The sequence below is a fragment of the Pristiophorus japonicus genome, chromosome 15 (assembly GCF_044704955.1).
Source record: "Pristiophorus japonicus isolate sPriJap1 chromosome 15, sPriJap1.hap1, whole genome shotgun sequence".
In the NCBI taxonomy this organism is placed as follows: Eukaryota; Metazoa; Chordata; class Chondrichthyes; family Pristiophoridae; genus Pristiophorus; species Pristiophorus japonicus.
In genome coordinates, this window is record NC_091991.1 from 47,406,470 (window position 1) to 47,422,679 (window position 16,210).

Sequence of the window (16,210 nt, forward strand, 5' to 3'; positions counted from 1 at the left end):
AAGTTCTACAAATGGAGCATTGATGTTTTGATTAGAATAATCAATGACTTGTCGCACGGTAGATCTGTAAATTATTTCTGTTTTTTTTCCCGTTGTTTCTTTAGAACACTTCAAAAGATTCGCAGAAAAGTACAAGAGGAACATTCTCTTCAAGATCTTTTATTCAAAAGTGCTTTTAAAGGCTCCCCTACTGCATTGCCACCAAGGTATGTAATCCAACAAAATCAGAAGTAGTTGTGTATTGAACCCTGCAGCATCTATTCTGGAGTAAATCTGTTGCAGATTCTATCCAGAATGAAATGTAGAGTGTAACGTGTACCAACATCATTGTTGAATTGTAACTCTTGTGACTCTTTTTATTTTTGCTGACTACACAGGACAGATATCAATGTGAAACTGGTTTCATTAAAGCATTGTAAATCCAGGAGCTGGGGCAGGAAATGTTGATCTCAATTCCACCCCAAACACTCCAGCTGAAGGTGATCCTGTCCCAACTACTGATATTAAGGTTAATCCTGCCGCATGCTTCTGGGATTCCCAATCCCATTGTAGGTCATGTGCCGAAACACTCAAAAACCCTGCACAAAATGTTGGAGATCTTTCCATTGGGCAATCAGTCCATAACATTGTACACTAGCCAATAGAATGGTGCGTTGATTTAAATAGCAACTTATGATCGGATTTAGCCAAATATAATGGTCTCTAACATTTTGTGCAAAATTTGAATAAAATGCCTGCAAAGAAAGGGTGGTTGGTTTTTAGAATCGCATACCAAAGGAGGTCATAGAGGCAGAAAGCAGCTCCATGGGCTTTCATGTTACTAAGCCATCTTTTCAGTACTTGCTTCATAATGAGAAGAGATATGGGATGCTGAGTGATTGGGAATGCTGCCAGAAGCCCGTAGCTGAAGTATGTCTCATTGAAGGCAGATTCCCAACCCATCCTCATTGCACTTGGATGGAGAAGATTAATGGTGCATGGCTGTTGAGACTTGCATAGCTGATGAACAATTAATTTATGGAACTAAATACTAATCTCGTTCAGATTGCACTGTATCCAATCTTAAGTAAACACTGTGTTCATAATTTGATTTTCTTTTTAAGTGAGTGTATGTGGTACAAATTCTGCTGTTAAAAGTAAGCAATTAAGTTGCTTTATGGGTGGGTTGTGAAAGTGGCCCTTCAACAAATTGCTGCTTGAAATTGTGGCACTCGACCAAATGTTAGTGAAGTACCTCTGAATTAAACAATATTAAATTACTCCAGATAATAAAAATTGGACTTGGAAAGCTACTTATAATTTTTTTCTCAGCATTGAAATGGACTGTTCTCCGCAGGCTTTAAAGGTTATATGGTCATGTCCATAAATTACCAAGATGTTCCGAATCTATATTCTATTTCCAGCGGAATTCTGTTATAATTGTTAATTTGGCCAGTAGTCTAAATGATTATTATAACTGACCAGTTGGCCAAAATTAATCTTGGATGCTCAGCATGTATAGTGGCTTTAAATAGTAGATTAGATGGAGTGAGATTTTAGTGACAAAAAGGTTAGACTTAACATGGATTTAACGAGATTACAGATTGACATGCATAACTTTCATATTCTAGTACAACAGTGAAACATTCCAGTTCCCACAACCAGCTGCTCTTATAATCTCCTCTCAGTGAGACCGCTGATTAGTGGTAAATCATTGTGTATGTGCTATGAATTTGTGGCCAACCAAGTGGGTTGTGGTTACTACAAATTTAGCGATCACGATGACAATGATACTTATTTTTGCAGGGAGGACAGATTATCTTCTCCAAATGATGCCTGCAGGATACATGGACATTTATATGTCAACAAAGTAGCAGGAAATTTTCACATAACTGTGGGCAAGTATGTGCATTCTTCGTACTATTAACCCTTTAGGAAACAAATGGCCGAGTTTGACCAGTTGATTTCCATTGGAAATTCTTAAAAATAGAAGAGTTAAACTTTATTGAGTTTTGTGATGTTGGACTACAAGCAAGTCAATGGCTGGGTTGAATGCTTCAGCATTTTGTTGGTATAGCATAATTTACTAAGTAAGATACAGATTGAAAAGGAGGTGCATCAGTTAGTTTATGACTAGCATTTAACAGTACTATCTGTGTGGATCTTTCAGTTAAAGTGTTTGTTTAATGTAGGAGTTGCAAAAATACTGTTTGGATTAATGCCGAATATATTTTGACTAAATAATTGAACAGAAACTTAATTTATGCAATAATTAGAAAGTGAGCATCTGCAGATTTAATAACTTTTTTTTTTACATTTCCCCCCCCAAATTCCTCCTTTTTTGTCTCGCGTATCACACTGTGCTATGGCTTAAAGGATGGCAGGGCTTCAGATCTTTCTTTACCGACATCATTGGCTCCCACATGGACCATGATAACTGGTTTCTGTGTCTATTCTTACAAATCTTTTCAAGTCTATACAATCCCTTCTTCTAGCATTTGAGAGGCAACAAAGCAGCCAAGTCAGGACTGCAAAATATTGTGTCAGCCCCTCTCACTGTTGACTCTCCTAGAAACATAGAAAATAGGTGCAGGAGTAGGCCATTCAGCCCTTCTAGCCTGCACCGCCATTCAATGAGTTCATGGCTGAACATGCAACTTCAGTACCCCATTCCTGCTTTCTCGCCATACCCCTTGATCCCCCTAGTAGTAAGGACTTCATCTAACTCCTTTTTGAATATATTTAGTGAATTGGCCTGAACAACTTTCTGTGGTAGAGAATTCCACAGGTTCACCACTCTCTGGGTGAAGAAGTTTCTCCTCATCTCGGTCCGAAATGGCTTACCCCTTATCCTATCACAACTGCATTTCTTACTGTGTTACTAACCAAATCCACCTACCCCCAACCCAACCCAACCAACCACCACCCCGCACAATCCGGACACACACTCTTTTATTGCCTCCCCCACAATCCCATCTCTCTCCTCCTCCTCCTCCTCCTCCTCCTCATCCACCCCACCCCCTGCTGCAATCTTATCCTGATTATTTAGGTAAACTTTGTAGTGCTTGGGAAATGAACAACAAATCCTTTTTCAGATTATCTTGGCTACTAGTTCTATTAAGAACTGTATCACTGTTTTGATGGGATTTCACACAGTACAATGATAAAGGAGCTGGATCTTGAAGTACAGTACTCGATAGATAAGTAGTTGTGCCTTAAAGATTCTTTCATAATTTGTAATGGACATTTTCTCTACACTTTTAGGGCTATTCCTCATCCTCGAGGTCATGCACATATGGCAGCTCTCGTTAGTCATGATGGTAAGTGCTGGCAAATTCTAATCAGTATGTTGTAGATGGGTTTACGTAATTCAGAGAAATCTGACTAAATGCACAATGCTTATTAATGACATTATATAATTGGACTGCTAGATACTATTTTTTTTTTTTGCTCCTTTCAGTTGTGGCTCAGTTTGTATTTCAAGTCCCATTCCAGGGACTTGAGCACAACATCTAGGCTGACATTCCAGTACAGTACTGAGGGAGTGCTGCACTGTTGAATGAGAAGTTAAACCTGAGGCCCTGTGTGCCTTCTCGGGTGGATGTAAAAGATCTCATGGCACTATTCGAAGAAGAGCAGCGGAGTTCTGGCCAATATTTATCACTCAACCAACATCACTATAACAGATTATCTGGTTATTATCACATTTTTGTTTGTGGGAGATTTCTGTGCACATATTGGCTGCTCCATTTCCTACATTACAACAGTGACTACATTTCAAAAAAATGTCTCTAATGCGCTTTGGGATGAAATGAGGTCATGAAAGGCTCTATATAAATGTAAGTCTTTCCTTTCCTGTAGGCAGTATCATGCTGCGTGTGGTTGCACAGCTGCTGGCTGTCCCCTGGTAACTCACTAAAGTGATTATTCTTCATATATGAGCCTAGAAAGTAAACATTGTTGGATTATTCATCATGGGGAGCATCACAGCAAAGCCAGCAGGAATCTGCACTTTCAAGCAGCAATCATTGGATAGCTCTCCGGAGTTGTGGAACTCTGACTGATTTCCTTCTCTCTCTTTCCCCACTCCCACTGGCCCCTTCCCTCAGCCCAAAGGCACTAAGCCCAATTGTCCACCCCTACCACTGACCTCACTGATTAGTTAACTCAGCAGAATTAACTCTGGGTCTTTGCTGATCTGTATGGTTCAGTACTATGGGCCTAAGTTTCCACATGATTTGCGCCTGATTTTTAGGAGCAACTGGTGGAGAATGGACTATCTTAGAAATCGCAATTCTCCACATTTTTTTTTCTGCCGTTCTAGTCAGGTAGAACAGTTCTACTTTGGAACAGAATTTTTTCTTCAAAAGGGGGCGTGTCTGGCCATGACGCCTGATTTCAAAGTTTCCACAGTGAAAACGTACTCCAAAATAAGTTAGAATGGAGCAAGTGAAGATTTTTGTAGAACTGAAAAAACCTGTTCTACACATTAAAAAATCAGGCGCAGGTTACAAATTAGGCGTCCAGAACGAGGTGGGGGGGAGGGGGGGGGGGAAGGGAAGTCATTAAATTCTACAATAAATCCTTATTTATACTCCTACAAATAAATCCAACCTGAATAAACATTTATAAGCAAAGAAAAGATTAAATAAACCATCTTCCTACCTGTGTGAAAGTGCTTCAGGCACGGAGAATTCTGCAGTCAGCCTGAGGTGCCCGTTCTTCCTGCGGGGGGGGGAGGGAGGAGGGGGGGCCGTTCTTACCCGCGGGGGGGGGAGGGGGGAGGAGGTGCCTGTTCTTCCCGCGGGGGAGGGGGAGGAGGCGCCCGTTCTTTCCCGCGGTGGGGGGGGGAGGCGCCCGTTCTTCCCACGGGGGGGGGAGAGGAGGCGCCCGTTCTTCCCACGGGGGGGGGAAGGAGGCGCCCGCAGTGTGGGGAGGAGGCGCCCGTTCTTCCCACGGGGGGGGAGGAGGCGCCCGTTCTTTCCCGCGGGGGGGGGGGGGGTGGGGGAGAGGCGCGGCGCCCGTTCTTCCCGCAGGGGGGGGGAGGATGCGCCTGTTCTTCCCGCGGTGGGGGGAGGAGGCGCCCGTTCTTCCCGCGGTGGGGGGAGGAGGCGCCCGTTCTTCCCGCGGGGGGGAGGGGAAGGAGAGGAGGCGCCTGTTCTTTCCGGGGGGGGAGGAGGCGCCCGTTCTTCTCGCGGGGGGGGGAGGAGGCGCCCGTTCTTTCCCGCGGGGGGGGGGGGGTGGGGGAGAGGCGCGCCGCCCGTTCTTCCCGCAGGGGGGGAGGATGCGCCTGTTCTTCCCGCGGTGGGGGGAGGAGGCGCCCGTTCTTCCCACGGGGGGGGAGGGGAAGGAGAGGAGGCGCCTGTTCTTTCCGGGGGGGGGGAGGAGGCGCCCGTTCTTCTCGCGGGGGGGGGAGGAGGCGCCCGTTCTTCCCGCGGGGGAGGGGCGGAGGGGGGAGGAGACAGTGAGAAGGCTGCAAGTGCTGATGTGCTGATGGCAATGTGCTTTTATTAAAAAAATGTTCAAAAATTAAACAGCTACAAAGAACTACAAAAATGGCTGAGTGCCAATGTTTTTTTCACACTGCGCGTGCGCGAACGCTTCAATGCGCACGCGCAGCGTTGCCGGCAGGGAAAAAACTCATTTAAATAATACCCGCCCCCTCCCACTTACAAAATCGGCGCGAGTGTCGGCTCTGCCCCCCTGGGCGCCACGCCAGGCAGACAAGGAGCTGCAGAACACTCCAGAATCGCAAGGTTTTTTTTTTAGGCGCCGTTTTAGGCGCGAAAAACGGGCGCCCAGCTCGGAGGGGCGCCCGTTTTTTAATCGTGTGGAAACTTGGGCCCAATATTTCTGAAATTGTAGAAAAAGTCTAAATGGAATTATGAGTTATTCATGTTAATTATTATAGGTGCTTTTGATGTACTACAATATTATTTTGATAACCTGAATGGTTTAAAAGAAAGCCTTTCTTTACCTTATTTTACTTTTACAGTATACAAGATTTAAAATGTAATTGTATTTAATCGAAAACCAGGCGGAAAATGTTACCGAGGTAATGTTTTTAACCACATGGAGGTGCTCTTTATCCTAAATGCTGCTTATACTTTCCAAACGTTCTGTTCCACAAGCACATCTTTTAGGGTTTAGAATTTAATTAAACTTGCTACATACCAAACTTAATTCTTCATGTGTTGAATTGTGATCAGGATTTTAAAAAAAATTTTTGTGCACTGGTGATATGTTAGAGATAGCTAGGGAGAAAAAAAACAACAAATGCTCTAATTATATTGAAGTCTTATTTTTTTTAATATTCTAAATGGTTAGCTTTCTCCTTGGTCTGTTTTGTAAACTATGGGTGCAGCGTCGAGAATCCGGAACCCTCGGGACCGAGGCCGTTCTGGATTCTGGGCTTTTCTGGACTTTCGCTCGTCTTTCTGACATCATGAATCCATAAATATCCGAGCCCAGGTTGGGGTATTTCCGGATTTCGGAACGTCAGAAAGGCAGGGGGTGGGGGGCCGTCGAGGAGCTGTTCGGGCCGCCGCCCCCATAACCGAGATAGTTGGGCGGGGCCCCACTGAGGAGTTGTTCGGGCTGGCCGGCCCCGTCGCGGAGGAGGTGTTCAAGCGGGCCGGCGAGGTAAGGACAGCGGCGACGAGGCGAGCGGCGGGGAGACCCGAGGTCCAGCAGCGGCAGGGCCCTGAGGTCAGCAGGGTCGACTGATTCAGATTCCGGACGACTCTGCCACCAATCGATCCGGATTCCGGAATTCCGGTTTTTCGACGCTGCACCTGTATAAAGGTAAATTTTCTGAAGAACAATTTGTATAAGGAAAGCAAGAGTAACAGATTTTATGTAAAGTTGCTTATTTTCTTGCTGTGAAAGACAGACTTGCCTGACTATAACAAGTTTCTGTGTTTGTTTTCAGTGTACAATTTTTCACACCGAATAGATCATTACTCATTTGGAGAACCAATTCCAGGAATTATCAATCCACTAGATGGAACAGAAAAAATTGCCATAGATCGTGAGTTTCTTTTGCTATTTTTGTTTAACAAGCAAGTATTGTTTTCATGTGTGTGGGAAGCAAGTGGAGAAGTCGTTAAAATCATTTTATTATTTTGTGTGCTTTCCACTACTCTAACTCTTTCTCAGCTGTTTGTTGTTTCACTGCTAGCTTACTTTGCGATGACTTCAGCTGAGAAATTCAGGTCAGTGGTTGAATTGAGAACTCACAGTTTGAGTGTAGATCTTGCCTTTCTGTGACATCAGTTGTATTGCTTTGAGAATACTGTTCTTGTGTGGTATTCTTTACATGAAATGGGAAGTTGACGTTGAGAACTACTCCAAAAAGGAAAAGGGTAAATGTTGGTCCCTTAAAGGACAAGACTGGAGAATTAGTAATGGGGAACATGGAGATGGCAGAAACACTGAACAAATATTTTGTATCAGTCTTTATGGTAGTGGATAGTCTAGGGGCTATAGAGGGTGGAGGAACTGAACACAATCACAATCACTAAGGAGGTGGCACTCAGTAAGATAATGGGACTAAAGGCTGATAAATCCCCTGGACCCGATGGCTTGCATCCTAGGGTCTTAAGAGAAGTAGCGTCAAGGATTGTGGATGCATTGGTTGTAATTTACCAAAATTCCCTGGATTCTGGGGAGGTCCCAGCAGATTGGAAAACTGCAAATGTAACGTCCCTATTTTTAAAAAAAAAGGAGGCAGACAAAAAGCAGGAAACTATAGACCAGTTAGCCTAATATCTGTGGTTGGGAAAATATTGAAGTCCATTATTAAAGAAGCAGTAGCAGGACATTTTGGAAAAGCATAATTCAGTCAGGCAGAGTCAGCATGGATTTATGAAGGGGAAGTCATGTTTGACAAATTTGCTGAAGTTCTTTGAGAATGTAATGAACAGGATGGATAAAGGGGAACCAGTGGATGTGGTGTATTTGGACTTCCAGAAGGCATTTGACAAGGTGCCAAATAAAAGGTTACTGCACAAGATAAAAGTTCACGGGGTTGGGGGTAATATATTAGCATAGATAGAGGATTGGCTAACTAACAGAGAACAGAGAGTCAGGATTAATGTTTCATTCTCTGGTTGGCAAACAGTAACTCATGGGGTGCCGCAGGGATCAGTGCTGGCACCCCAACTATTTACAATCTATATTAACGACTTGGAAGAAGGGACTGAGAGTAACATAACCAAGTTTGCTGACGATACAAAGATGGGAGGAAAAGCAATGTGAGGAGGACACACATAACCTGCAAAAGGACAGGCTATGTGTGTGGGCAAAAATTTGGCAGATGGAGTATAATGTTGGAAAGTGTGAGGTTATGCACTTTGACAGAAAATAAATCAAAGAGCAAGTTATTATTTAAATGGAGAAAGAGTGTAAAGTGCCGCAGTACAGCGGAATCTGGGGGTACTTGTGCTTGAAACGCAAAAGGATAGTATGCAGGTTCAGCAAGTGATCAGGAAGGCCAATGGAATCTTGGCCTTTATTGCAAAGAGGATGGAGTATAAAAGCAGGGAAACCTTGCTACAGCTATATAAGGTATTAGTGAGGCCACACCTGGAATACTACGTGCAGTTTTGGTTTCCATATTTACGAAAAGATATACTTGCTTTGGAGGCGGTTTAGAGAAGGTTCACTAGATTGATTCCGGGGATGTGGGGGTTGACTTATGAGGAAGGTTGAGTAGGTTGGGCCTCTACTCATTGGAATTCAGAAGAATGAGAGGTGACCTTATCGAAACGTATAAGATTATGAGGGGGCTTGACAAGATGGATGCAGAGAGGATGTTTCCACTGATGGGGGAAACTATAACTAGAGGGAACGATCTTAGAATAAGGGGTCGCCCATTTAAAACAGAGATGAGGAGGAATTTCTTCTCTGAGGGTTGTAAATCTGTGGAATTCGCTGCCTCAGAGAGCTGTGGAAGCTGGGACATTGAATAAATTTAAGACAGCAATAGACAGTTTCTTGAACGATAAGGGAATAAGGGGTTATGGGGAGCGGACGGGGAAGTGGAGCCGAGTCCATGATCAGATCAGCCATGATCTTATTGAATGGCGGAGCAGGCTCGAGGGGCCGTATGGTAAGTATTTTTTATGTTCTTATAAATGTAGTAGCAGGAAAGATATATGACGATGGCTGAGAAATATTCGGTTACTAGTTGCATTTTAATATCTCCAATTGGAGATATGTACACTGAATAATGTAATTGCATTTTATTACCGTTGATTTCTAAAAATATTTTTCTGTTTTATTATTTTGGAAAGAATTACTTAAATATTACTTGGATCTGTTACTTGCAGAGAAGCACTTTCGTGGCATAGTGGTTGGAGAGTTTCCTCAAAAAAATACATTTGAAATTTTATGTGAAGGGACCCTATTACTTACATGTAAGAAAAAAGCTAATTTTCATATTGATCATATTCTTGGGCAACATTCATATATCTGTTTCCTCAATTTCTTCTTTCTCCACGACCCCTCTTCCCACTAACTGTCATCCATTTTTTTGTTGTATTTGCCCAAATAAGACATGTAAAACTGATATTGCAGTGCCTGTAGAATACAACATCAGAAACATAGAAAAACATAGAAAATAGGTGCAGGAGTAGGCCATTCGGCCCTTCGAGCCTGCACCGCCTTTCAATGAGTTCATGGCTGAACATGCAACTTCAGTATCCCATTCCTGCTTTCTCGCCATACCCCTTGATCCCCCTAGTAGTAAGGACTACATCTAACTCCTTTTTGAATATATTTAGTGTATTGGCCTCAACAACTTTCTGTGGTAGAGAATTCCACAGGTTCACCACTCTCTGGGTGAAGAAGTTTCTCCTCATCTCGGTCCTAACTGGCTTACGCCTTATCCTTCGACTGTGACCCCTGGTTCTGGACTTCCCCAATATTGGGAACATTCTTCCTGCATCTAACCTGTCTAAACCCGTCAGAATTTTAAACGTTTCTATGAGGTCCCCGTTCATTCTTCTGAACTCCAGTGAATACAAGCCCAGTTGATCCAGTCTTTCTTGATATGTCAGTCCCGCCATCCCGGGAATCAGTCTGGTGAACCTTCGTTGCACTCCCTCAATAGCAAGAATGTCCTTCCTCAAGTTAGGAGACCAGAACTGTACACAATACTCCAGGTGTGGCCTCACCAAGGCTCTGTACAACTGTAGTAATACATCCCTGCCCCTGTACTCAAATCCCCTCGCTATGAAGGCCAACATGCCATTTGCCTTTTTAACTGCCTGCTGTACCTTCAATGACTGATGTACCATGCCACCCAGGTCTCGTTGCACCTCCCCTTTTCCTAATCTATCACCATTCAGATAATAGTCTGTCTCTCTGTTTTTACAACCAAAGTGGATAACCTCGCATTTATCCACATTATACTTCATCTGCCATGCATTTGCCCACTCACCTAACCTATCCAAGTCACTATACAGCCTCATACCGTCCTCCTCGCAGCTCACACTGCCACCCAACTTAGTGTCATCCGCAAATTTGGAGATACTACATTTAATCCCCCCGTCTAAATCATTAATGTACAGTGTAAACAGCTGGGGCCCCAGCACAGAACCTTGCGGTACCCCACTAGTCACTGCCTGCCATTCTGAAAAGTACTCATTTACTCCTACTCTTTGCTTCCTGTCTGTCAACCAGTTCTCAATCCACGTCAGCACACTACCCCCAATCCCATGTGCTTTAACATTGCACACCAATCTCTTGTGTGGAACCTTGTCGAAAGCCTTCTGAAAGTCCAAATACACCACATCAACTGGTTCTCCCTTGTCCACTCTACTGGAAACATCCTCAAAAAATTCCAGAAGATTTGTCAAGCATGATTTCCCTTTCACAAATCCATGCTGACTTGGACCTATCATGTCACCTCTTTCCAAATGCGCTGCTATGACATCCTTAATAATTGATTCCATCATTTTACCCACTACCGATGTCAGGCTCACCGGTCTATAATTCCCTGTTTTCTCTCTCCCTCCTTTTTAAAAAGTGGGGTTACATTGGCTACCCTCCACTCCATAGGAACTGATCCAGAGTCTATGGAATGTTAGAAAATGACTGTCAATGCATCCGCTATTTCCAAGGCCACCTCCTTGAGTACTCTGATGCAGACCATCAGGCCCTGGGGATTTATCGGCCTTCAATCCCATCAATTTCCCCAACACAATTTCCCGACTAATAAGGACTTCCCTCAGTTCCTCCTTCTTACTAGACCCTCTGATCCCTTTTATATCCGGAAGGTTGTTTGTGTCCTCCTTAGTGAATACCGAACCAAATTGGTCAATTGGTCTGCCATTTCTTTGTTCCCAGTTATGACTTCCCCTGATTCTGACTGCAGGGGACCTACGTTTGTCTTTTCTAACCTTTATCTCTTTACATATCTATAGAAGCTTTTGCAGTCCATTTTAATGTTCCCTGCAAGCTTCTTCTCGTACTCTATTTTCCCTGCCCTAATCAAACCCTTTGTCCTCCTCTGCTGAGTTCTAAATTTCTCCCAGTCCCCAGGTTCGCTGCTATTTCTGGCCAATTTGTATGCCACTTCCTTGGCTTTAATACTATTCCTGATTTCCCTTGATAGCCACGGTTGAGCCACCTTCCCTTTTTTATTTTTACGCCAGACAGGGATGTACAATTGTTGTAGTTCATCCATGCAGTCTCTAAATGTCTGCCATTGCCCATCCATTGTCAACCCCTTAAGTATAATTCGCCAATCTATCCTTGCCAATTCACGCCTCATACCTTCAAAGTTACTCTTCTTTAAGTTCTGGACCATGGTCTCTGAATTAACTATTTCATTCTCCATCCTAATGTAGAACTCCACCATATTATGGTCACTCTTTCCCAAGGGGCCTCGCACAACGAGATTGCTAATTAATTCTCTCTCATTACACAACACCCAGTCTAAGATGGCCACCTCCTAGTTGGTTCCTCGACATATTGGTCTAGAAAACCATCCTTTAGGCACTCCAGGAAATTCTCCGCCACCGTATTGTTTCCAGTTTGGTTCGCCCAATCTATATGCATATTAAAGTCACCCATGATAACTGCTGCACCTTTATTGCATGCAACCCTAATTTCCTGTTTGATGCCCTCCCCAACATCACTACTACTGTTTGGAGGTCTGTACACAACTCCCACTAGCGTTTTCTGCCCTTTGGTATTCCGTAGCTCCACCCATACCGATTTCACATCATCCAAGCTAATGTCTTTCCTTATAATTGCATTAATTTCTTCTGTAACCAGCAACGCCACCCCGCCTCCTTTTCCTTTCTGTCTGTCCTTCCTAAATGCTGAATACCCTTGGCTGTTGAGTTCCCAGCCTTGGTCACCCTGGAGCCATGTCTCCCTGATGCCAACCACATCGTCACCGTTAACTGCAATTTGCACAGTTAATTCGTCCACCTTATTCCGAATACTCCTCGCATTGAGGCACAGAGCCTTCAGGCTTGCCTTTTTAATACACTTTGACCCTTTAGAATTTTGCTGTAAAGTGGCCCTTTTTGTTTTTGCCTTGGGTTTCTCTGCCCTCCCCTTTTACTCATCTCCTTTCTGTCTTTTGCTTCTGTCTCCATTTTGCTTCCCTCTGTCTCCCTGCATTGGTTCCCATCCCCCTGCCATATTAGTTTAACTCCTCCCCAACAGCATTAGCAAACACTCCCCCTAGGACATTGGTTCCGGCCCTGCCTAGGTGTAGACCGTCCGGTTTGTACTGGTCCCACCTCCCCCAGAACCGGTTCCAATGCCCCAGGAATTTGAATTTCTCCCTGCTGCACCACTGCTCAAGCCACGTATTCATCTGAGGTGTCCTGCGATTCCTACTCTGACTAGCACGTGGCACTGGTAGCAATCCCGAGATTACTACTTTTGAGGTCCTACTTTTTAATCAGGATAATTATGAGAACATCGACTAAATTTAAAGTGGAAGAAAATAAACCTTGTAGCTGCCCGACATTTTGATTGACATACAGATCAGATGGATACAAAATCTGATTGTGTGCAAACTTTGCAAAAGACCTATCTTTGCTCCATTTATGTTATTTAGTCCATTTGATGTCAATTCATGCATACAAAATCTATTTCTATACCAGGAAAAATATATCAATTGTAATCTTCCATATCTACATGAATTCCTGTATTTTACAGGAAATGTGACCTACATACAGAGATAGGAAGAACATAGGGGAAGCTGGTAGTCTACAGGGGATAGAGATAGAGAGAGAAGGTATGTCCTAATATCCTGCTAATAGCCCTTTAATAGTTTGTGTGGATTTTAAGACTGGAATATTGCAGGATTTGTAAAGCCAAACCAATAGATACATGCACGCTCCTTGAAAATGTAATCTGGCACCATGAAACGAGCAACTTTCAGTGCATTGTAGATGAGGCAGCTGAGTGTTAATAAGGTACCCCAATCTCTGATAATTGCATTGTTTCGTTTATGTTAAAGGGTATACAGGGAAAGCCATCAAAGAAATTGGGTTGGGGTGTGAAAAAGTATGTGTTCTGCACTTCTAGGAATACTGAGTATTACCATGGAATAGATGATTGAAGGCTATTTTATATAGAGCTCGTGTAGCTCAAATTTTAGTCGAATTGTCTGAATGCTGAGGCGTTACCCTTATTTACACATTTTTTTGCTGCCAATACTAAATTTAAACAATCTGAAATACCTAATTCAAGATCGGTTGACTTTTTTGGGGTTTTTAAAAAAAAAAAATCAATATTAACAAATATCAGTTCTTGACCTGACTTCGAAGCATTATGTCTGTTTATATATTCGTCTATATCTAACTGTTTTGTACCACAAGTTACTTTCTATGTCATGAATGTGTTGCACTTTTGTCAGCTTGGGTATTCTTTTTAATTGTAAGGTATGTATATTTACCACTATACTTGCCTTTTAATCCTTTTGACTAGGTGGCGCTGCTGCATCTCAAATTCAATATTCCAGAGCTATCCGTAGTCACCTCTCACACAAGCTATTTTCTAATCTTTTAAAAATTGATCTTTAACTTCTTCCATTCCTCTTTTTATGCCCCTATTTATTTAATAATTTAATTGGATCATTGTCATTAATTTATTTGGGCATGCCTACTAGCCATCAAGCCACACTGCTTGCCTCTAGCTCCTTCTTGCCAGCCCCATTTACACCTCCCTGTCCATCCGCCTGTCTTCCTTTGTCGCCGGTTTCCCAGCACTAGGCACTTTTGATAAAGCATAGTGCTATAAATACTTTGAGAAACATTAACTTAATGTTCCAGCTTATACCTGGGAAATTGGCGTTGGCATCTGGCTGGTTTGGAGAAAAAGTGAGTAAGAGATTGGGAACAGGCTGGTGGCAATATGGATGGTTAGGAAATGAGGGTTTGACATTGGGCTAGTGGGGGGAGGAGATTGGATGAGGAAGACGTGACTGGGGGAGATGTGGCAGGAGGGGAGGAGACATAAGCTGATGAGGGGAAGAACATGGGAGAGATTGGAGATGGGGAAAGTAGTGCAGACAATGACCGATGAGAAGTGAAGGGGCGGACAATGGAGGGCTGACCAGTGAAAATGGAAGCAGGGCAGCAAGCTATGGGGAGGATACAGGGCATGAGGGGGTAATGCGAAGGAGATAATGTTGGCATGGAGTTAGAGCTAGGGGTGCTGTGATGAGAAGGAGGTAGTGGGGAGGTGCATATAGAAAGATAAAGTATTAGGGTAGGCAGTGGAAGCAAGGGGGAGGCACAAAAGCGAGAGAGTTGGGGTGAAGCAGGAAAGCTGCATTTTCCCCAGAACCACCGCCAGAAAATAGTGCCCTAGGTAGTTATTCCCTGCAACGCAACCCATCATCTCCCACTTGAAATGAAAGAAGAAAAGGAAAAGAGAAAGAAGCAGAAAAGAAGAGAAACACAGAGATGAGCAGAAGGAGAAACAGATATGTAGAAGCAGAAAAGTCAAGAGAAAGGGAGAGAAACAGGAGTGCAAATGCAATAGAGATAGGTAAGTGAGAGACCATATACTCCAACCTAACAACAAGAAGTTGCATTTATATAGTGGTTTTAACATACAAAAACATCCCAAAGTGCTTCAAAGAGGTGAAATAAAAACAAGGATCCCAAGCCAACGGAACAGATAAAAGGAGGGATATACAAAAGCTTGGTAAAAGAGGTGGGTGTTCAGGAGAATATTAAAGAGAGGGAGGTGGAGAAGCAGAGGGGTTAAGGGAGGGAATTCCAGAGCATGGGTCCTAGATGATTGAAGGCATTGCTCCCAATGGTGGAGCAAAAAGAGGAGGGATGTACAAGGTGCCAGAAAATATTGTAAGCAACACCACTGGACCACCACTTATATATGTACTGTGGTTGCATCTACTGCACTTTTTTGCCCATCGTACTATCACACTTGTAACCATGCACTTGTTTGGCTCAAATTTCGTATTTATATGACAGCACACAAATCACAACTGAACAGTAGCAAGTAAGAATGAAACCACTAATCAAAGTTCAAAACAGCTACCTATTATAAAAAGGTGAATAAAATAGTTTTAGGTTCTTGACTAAGCTGAAGACATACTACTCGAAATAAGGTTTGTAACATAATTAATTCATTAAAACAATACAAAATTCACAGAGTTATTAAACGTATCTATTTAACAGCATTTTCTGTATTACATATAGCTTTGTATTTTGTCAGAGGCCTATTCCTGTGAGAAGCCTGGATCTTGGGTTCATGCATACACTAAATGTATCACTGTCAGTAAGGGACTTACCATAGTTCCCAGAATGTACCTGTGCTTACAATTCTAGAAGTTTTTAATTAACATAATTTACAAGGCATGCCAGGACTTGATGTTTTAAACCCCTCCCCCACCTTTTCCATTTGATGGGAAATTATTTGAAAAACAAAGACAGGAAACCATTTTGGGGTATTTGAAGTTAAGGATATGTTTAGTATAAAAACATGAAACAGCTTAGAGCTTCAACTTTTGTGAGATAGATTTAGACAGAAAAAAACCTGAATAGACTAGGGGTTTGTATATGCAATTTGGCCATTAGAGTAGCCATATGTTTCTTTACTGTTCCAGAGACAGACGACTTCCAGTTACTTTCCTCATTCTTTCTTAGGAATACTATCCCGGTTTGATTTTTACTCCCATTGTGCAAGCCTGGGTCTGGGATCCAGCTACTTGTACTAACTATTTGGCTGC

General features: G+C 43.0%; 1 protein-coding gene across 2 annotated transcripts in view; it reads left to right on the plus strand.

Moving 5' to 3' along the window:
• Window positions 1-16,210, plus strand: part of ergic2 (ERGIC and golgi 2) — a 79,917-nt gene that overhangs the window by 35,268 nt on the left and 28,439 nt on the right. For both annotated transcript variants that reach the window (XR_011596755.1, XM_070900398.1), the window contains exons 7-10: window positions 105-206; window positions 1,786-1,881; window positions 3,244-3,299; window positions 6,911-7,009. Coding sequence is in view for 1 of the 2 variants with exons in the window: in XM_070900398.1 (XP_070756499.1) it covers window positions 105-206; window positions 1,786-1,881; window positions 3,244-3,299; window positions 6,911-7,009 (353 nt within the window). In the remaining variant the exon portion in view is untranslated. The remainder of the gene's footprint in view (window positions 1-104; window positions 207-1,785; window positions 1,882-3,243; window positions 3,300-6,910; window positions 7,010-16,210) is intronic.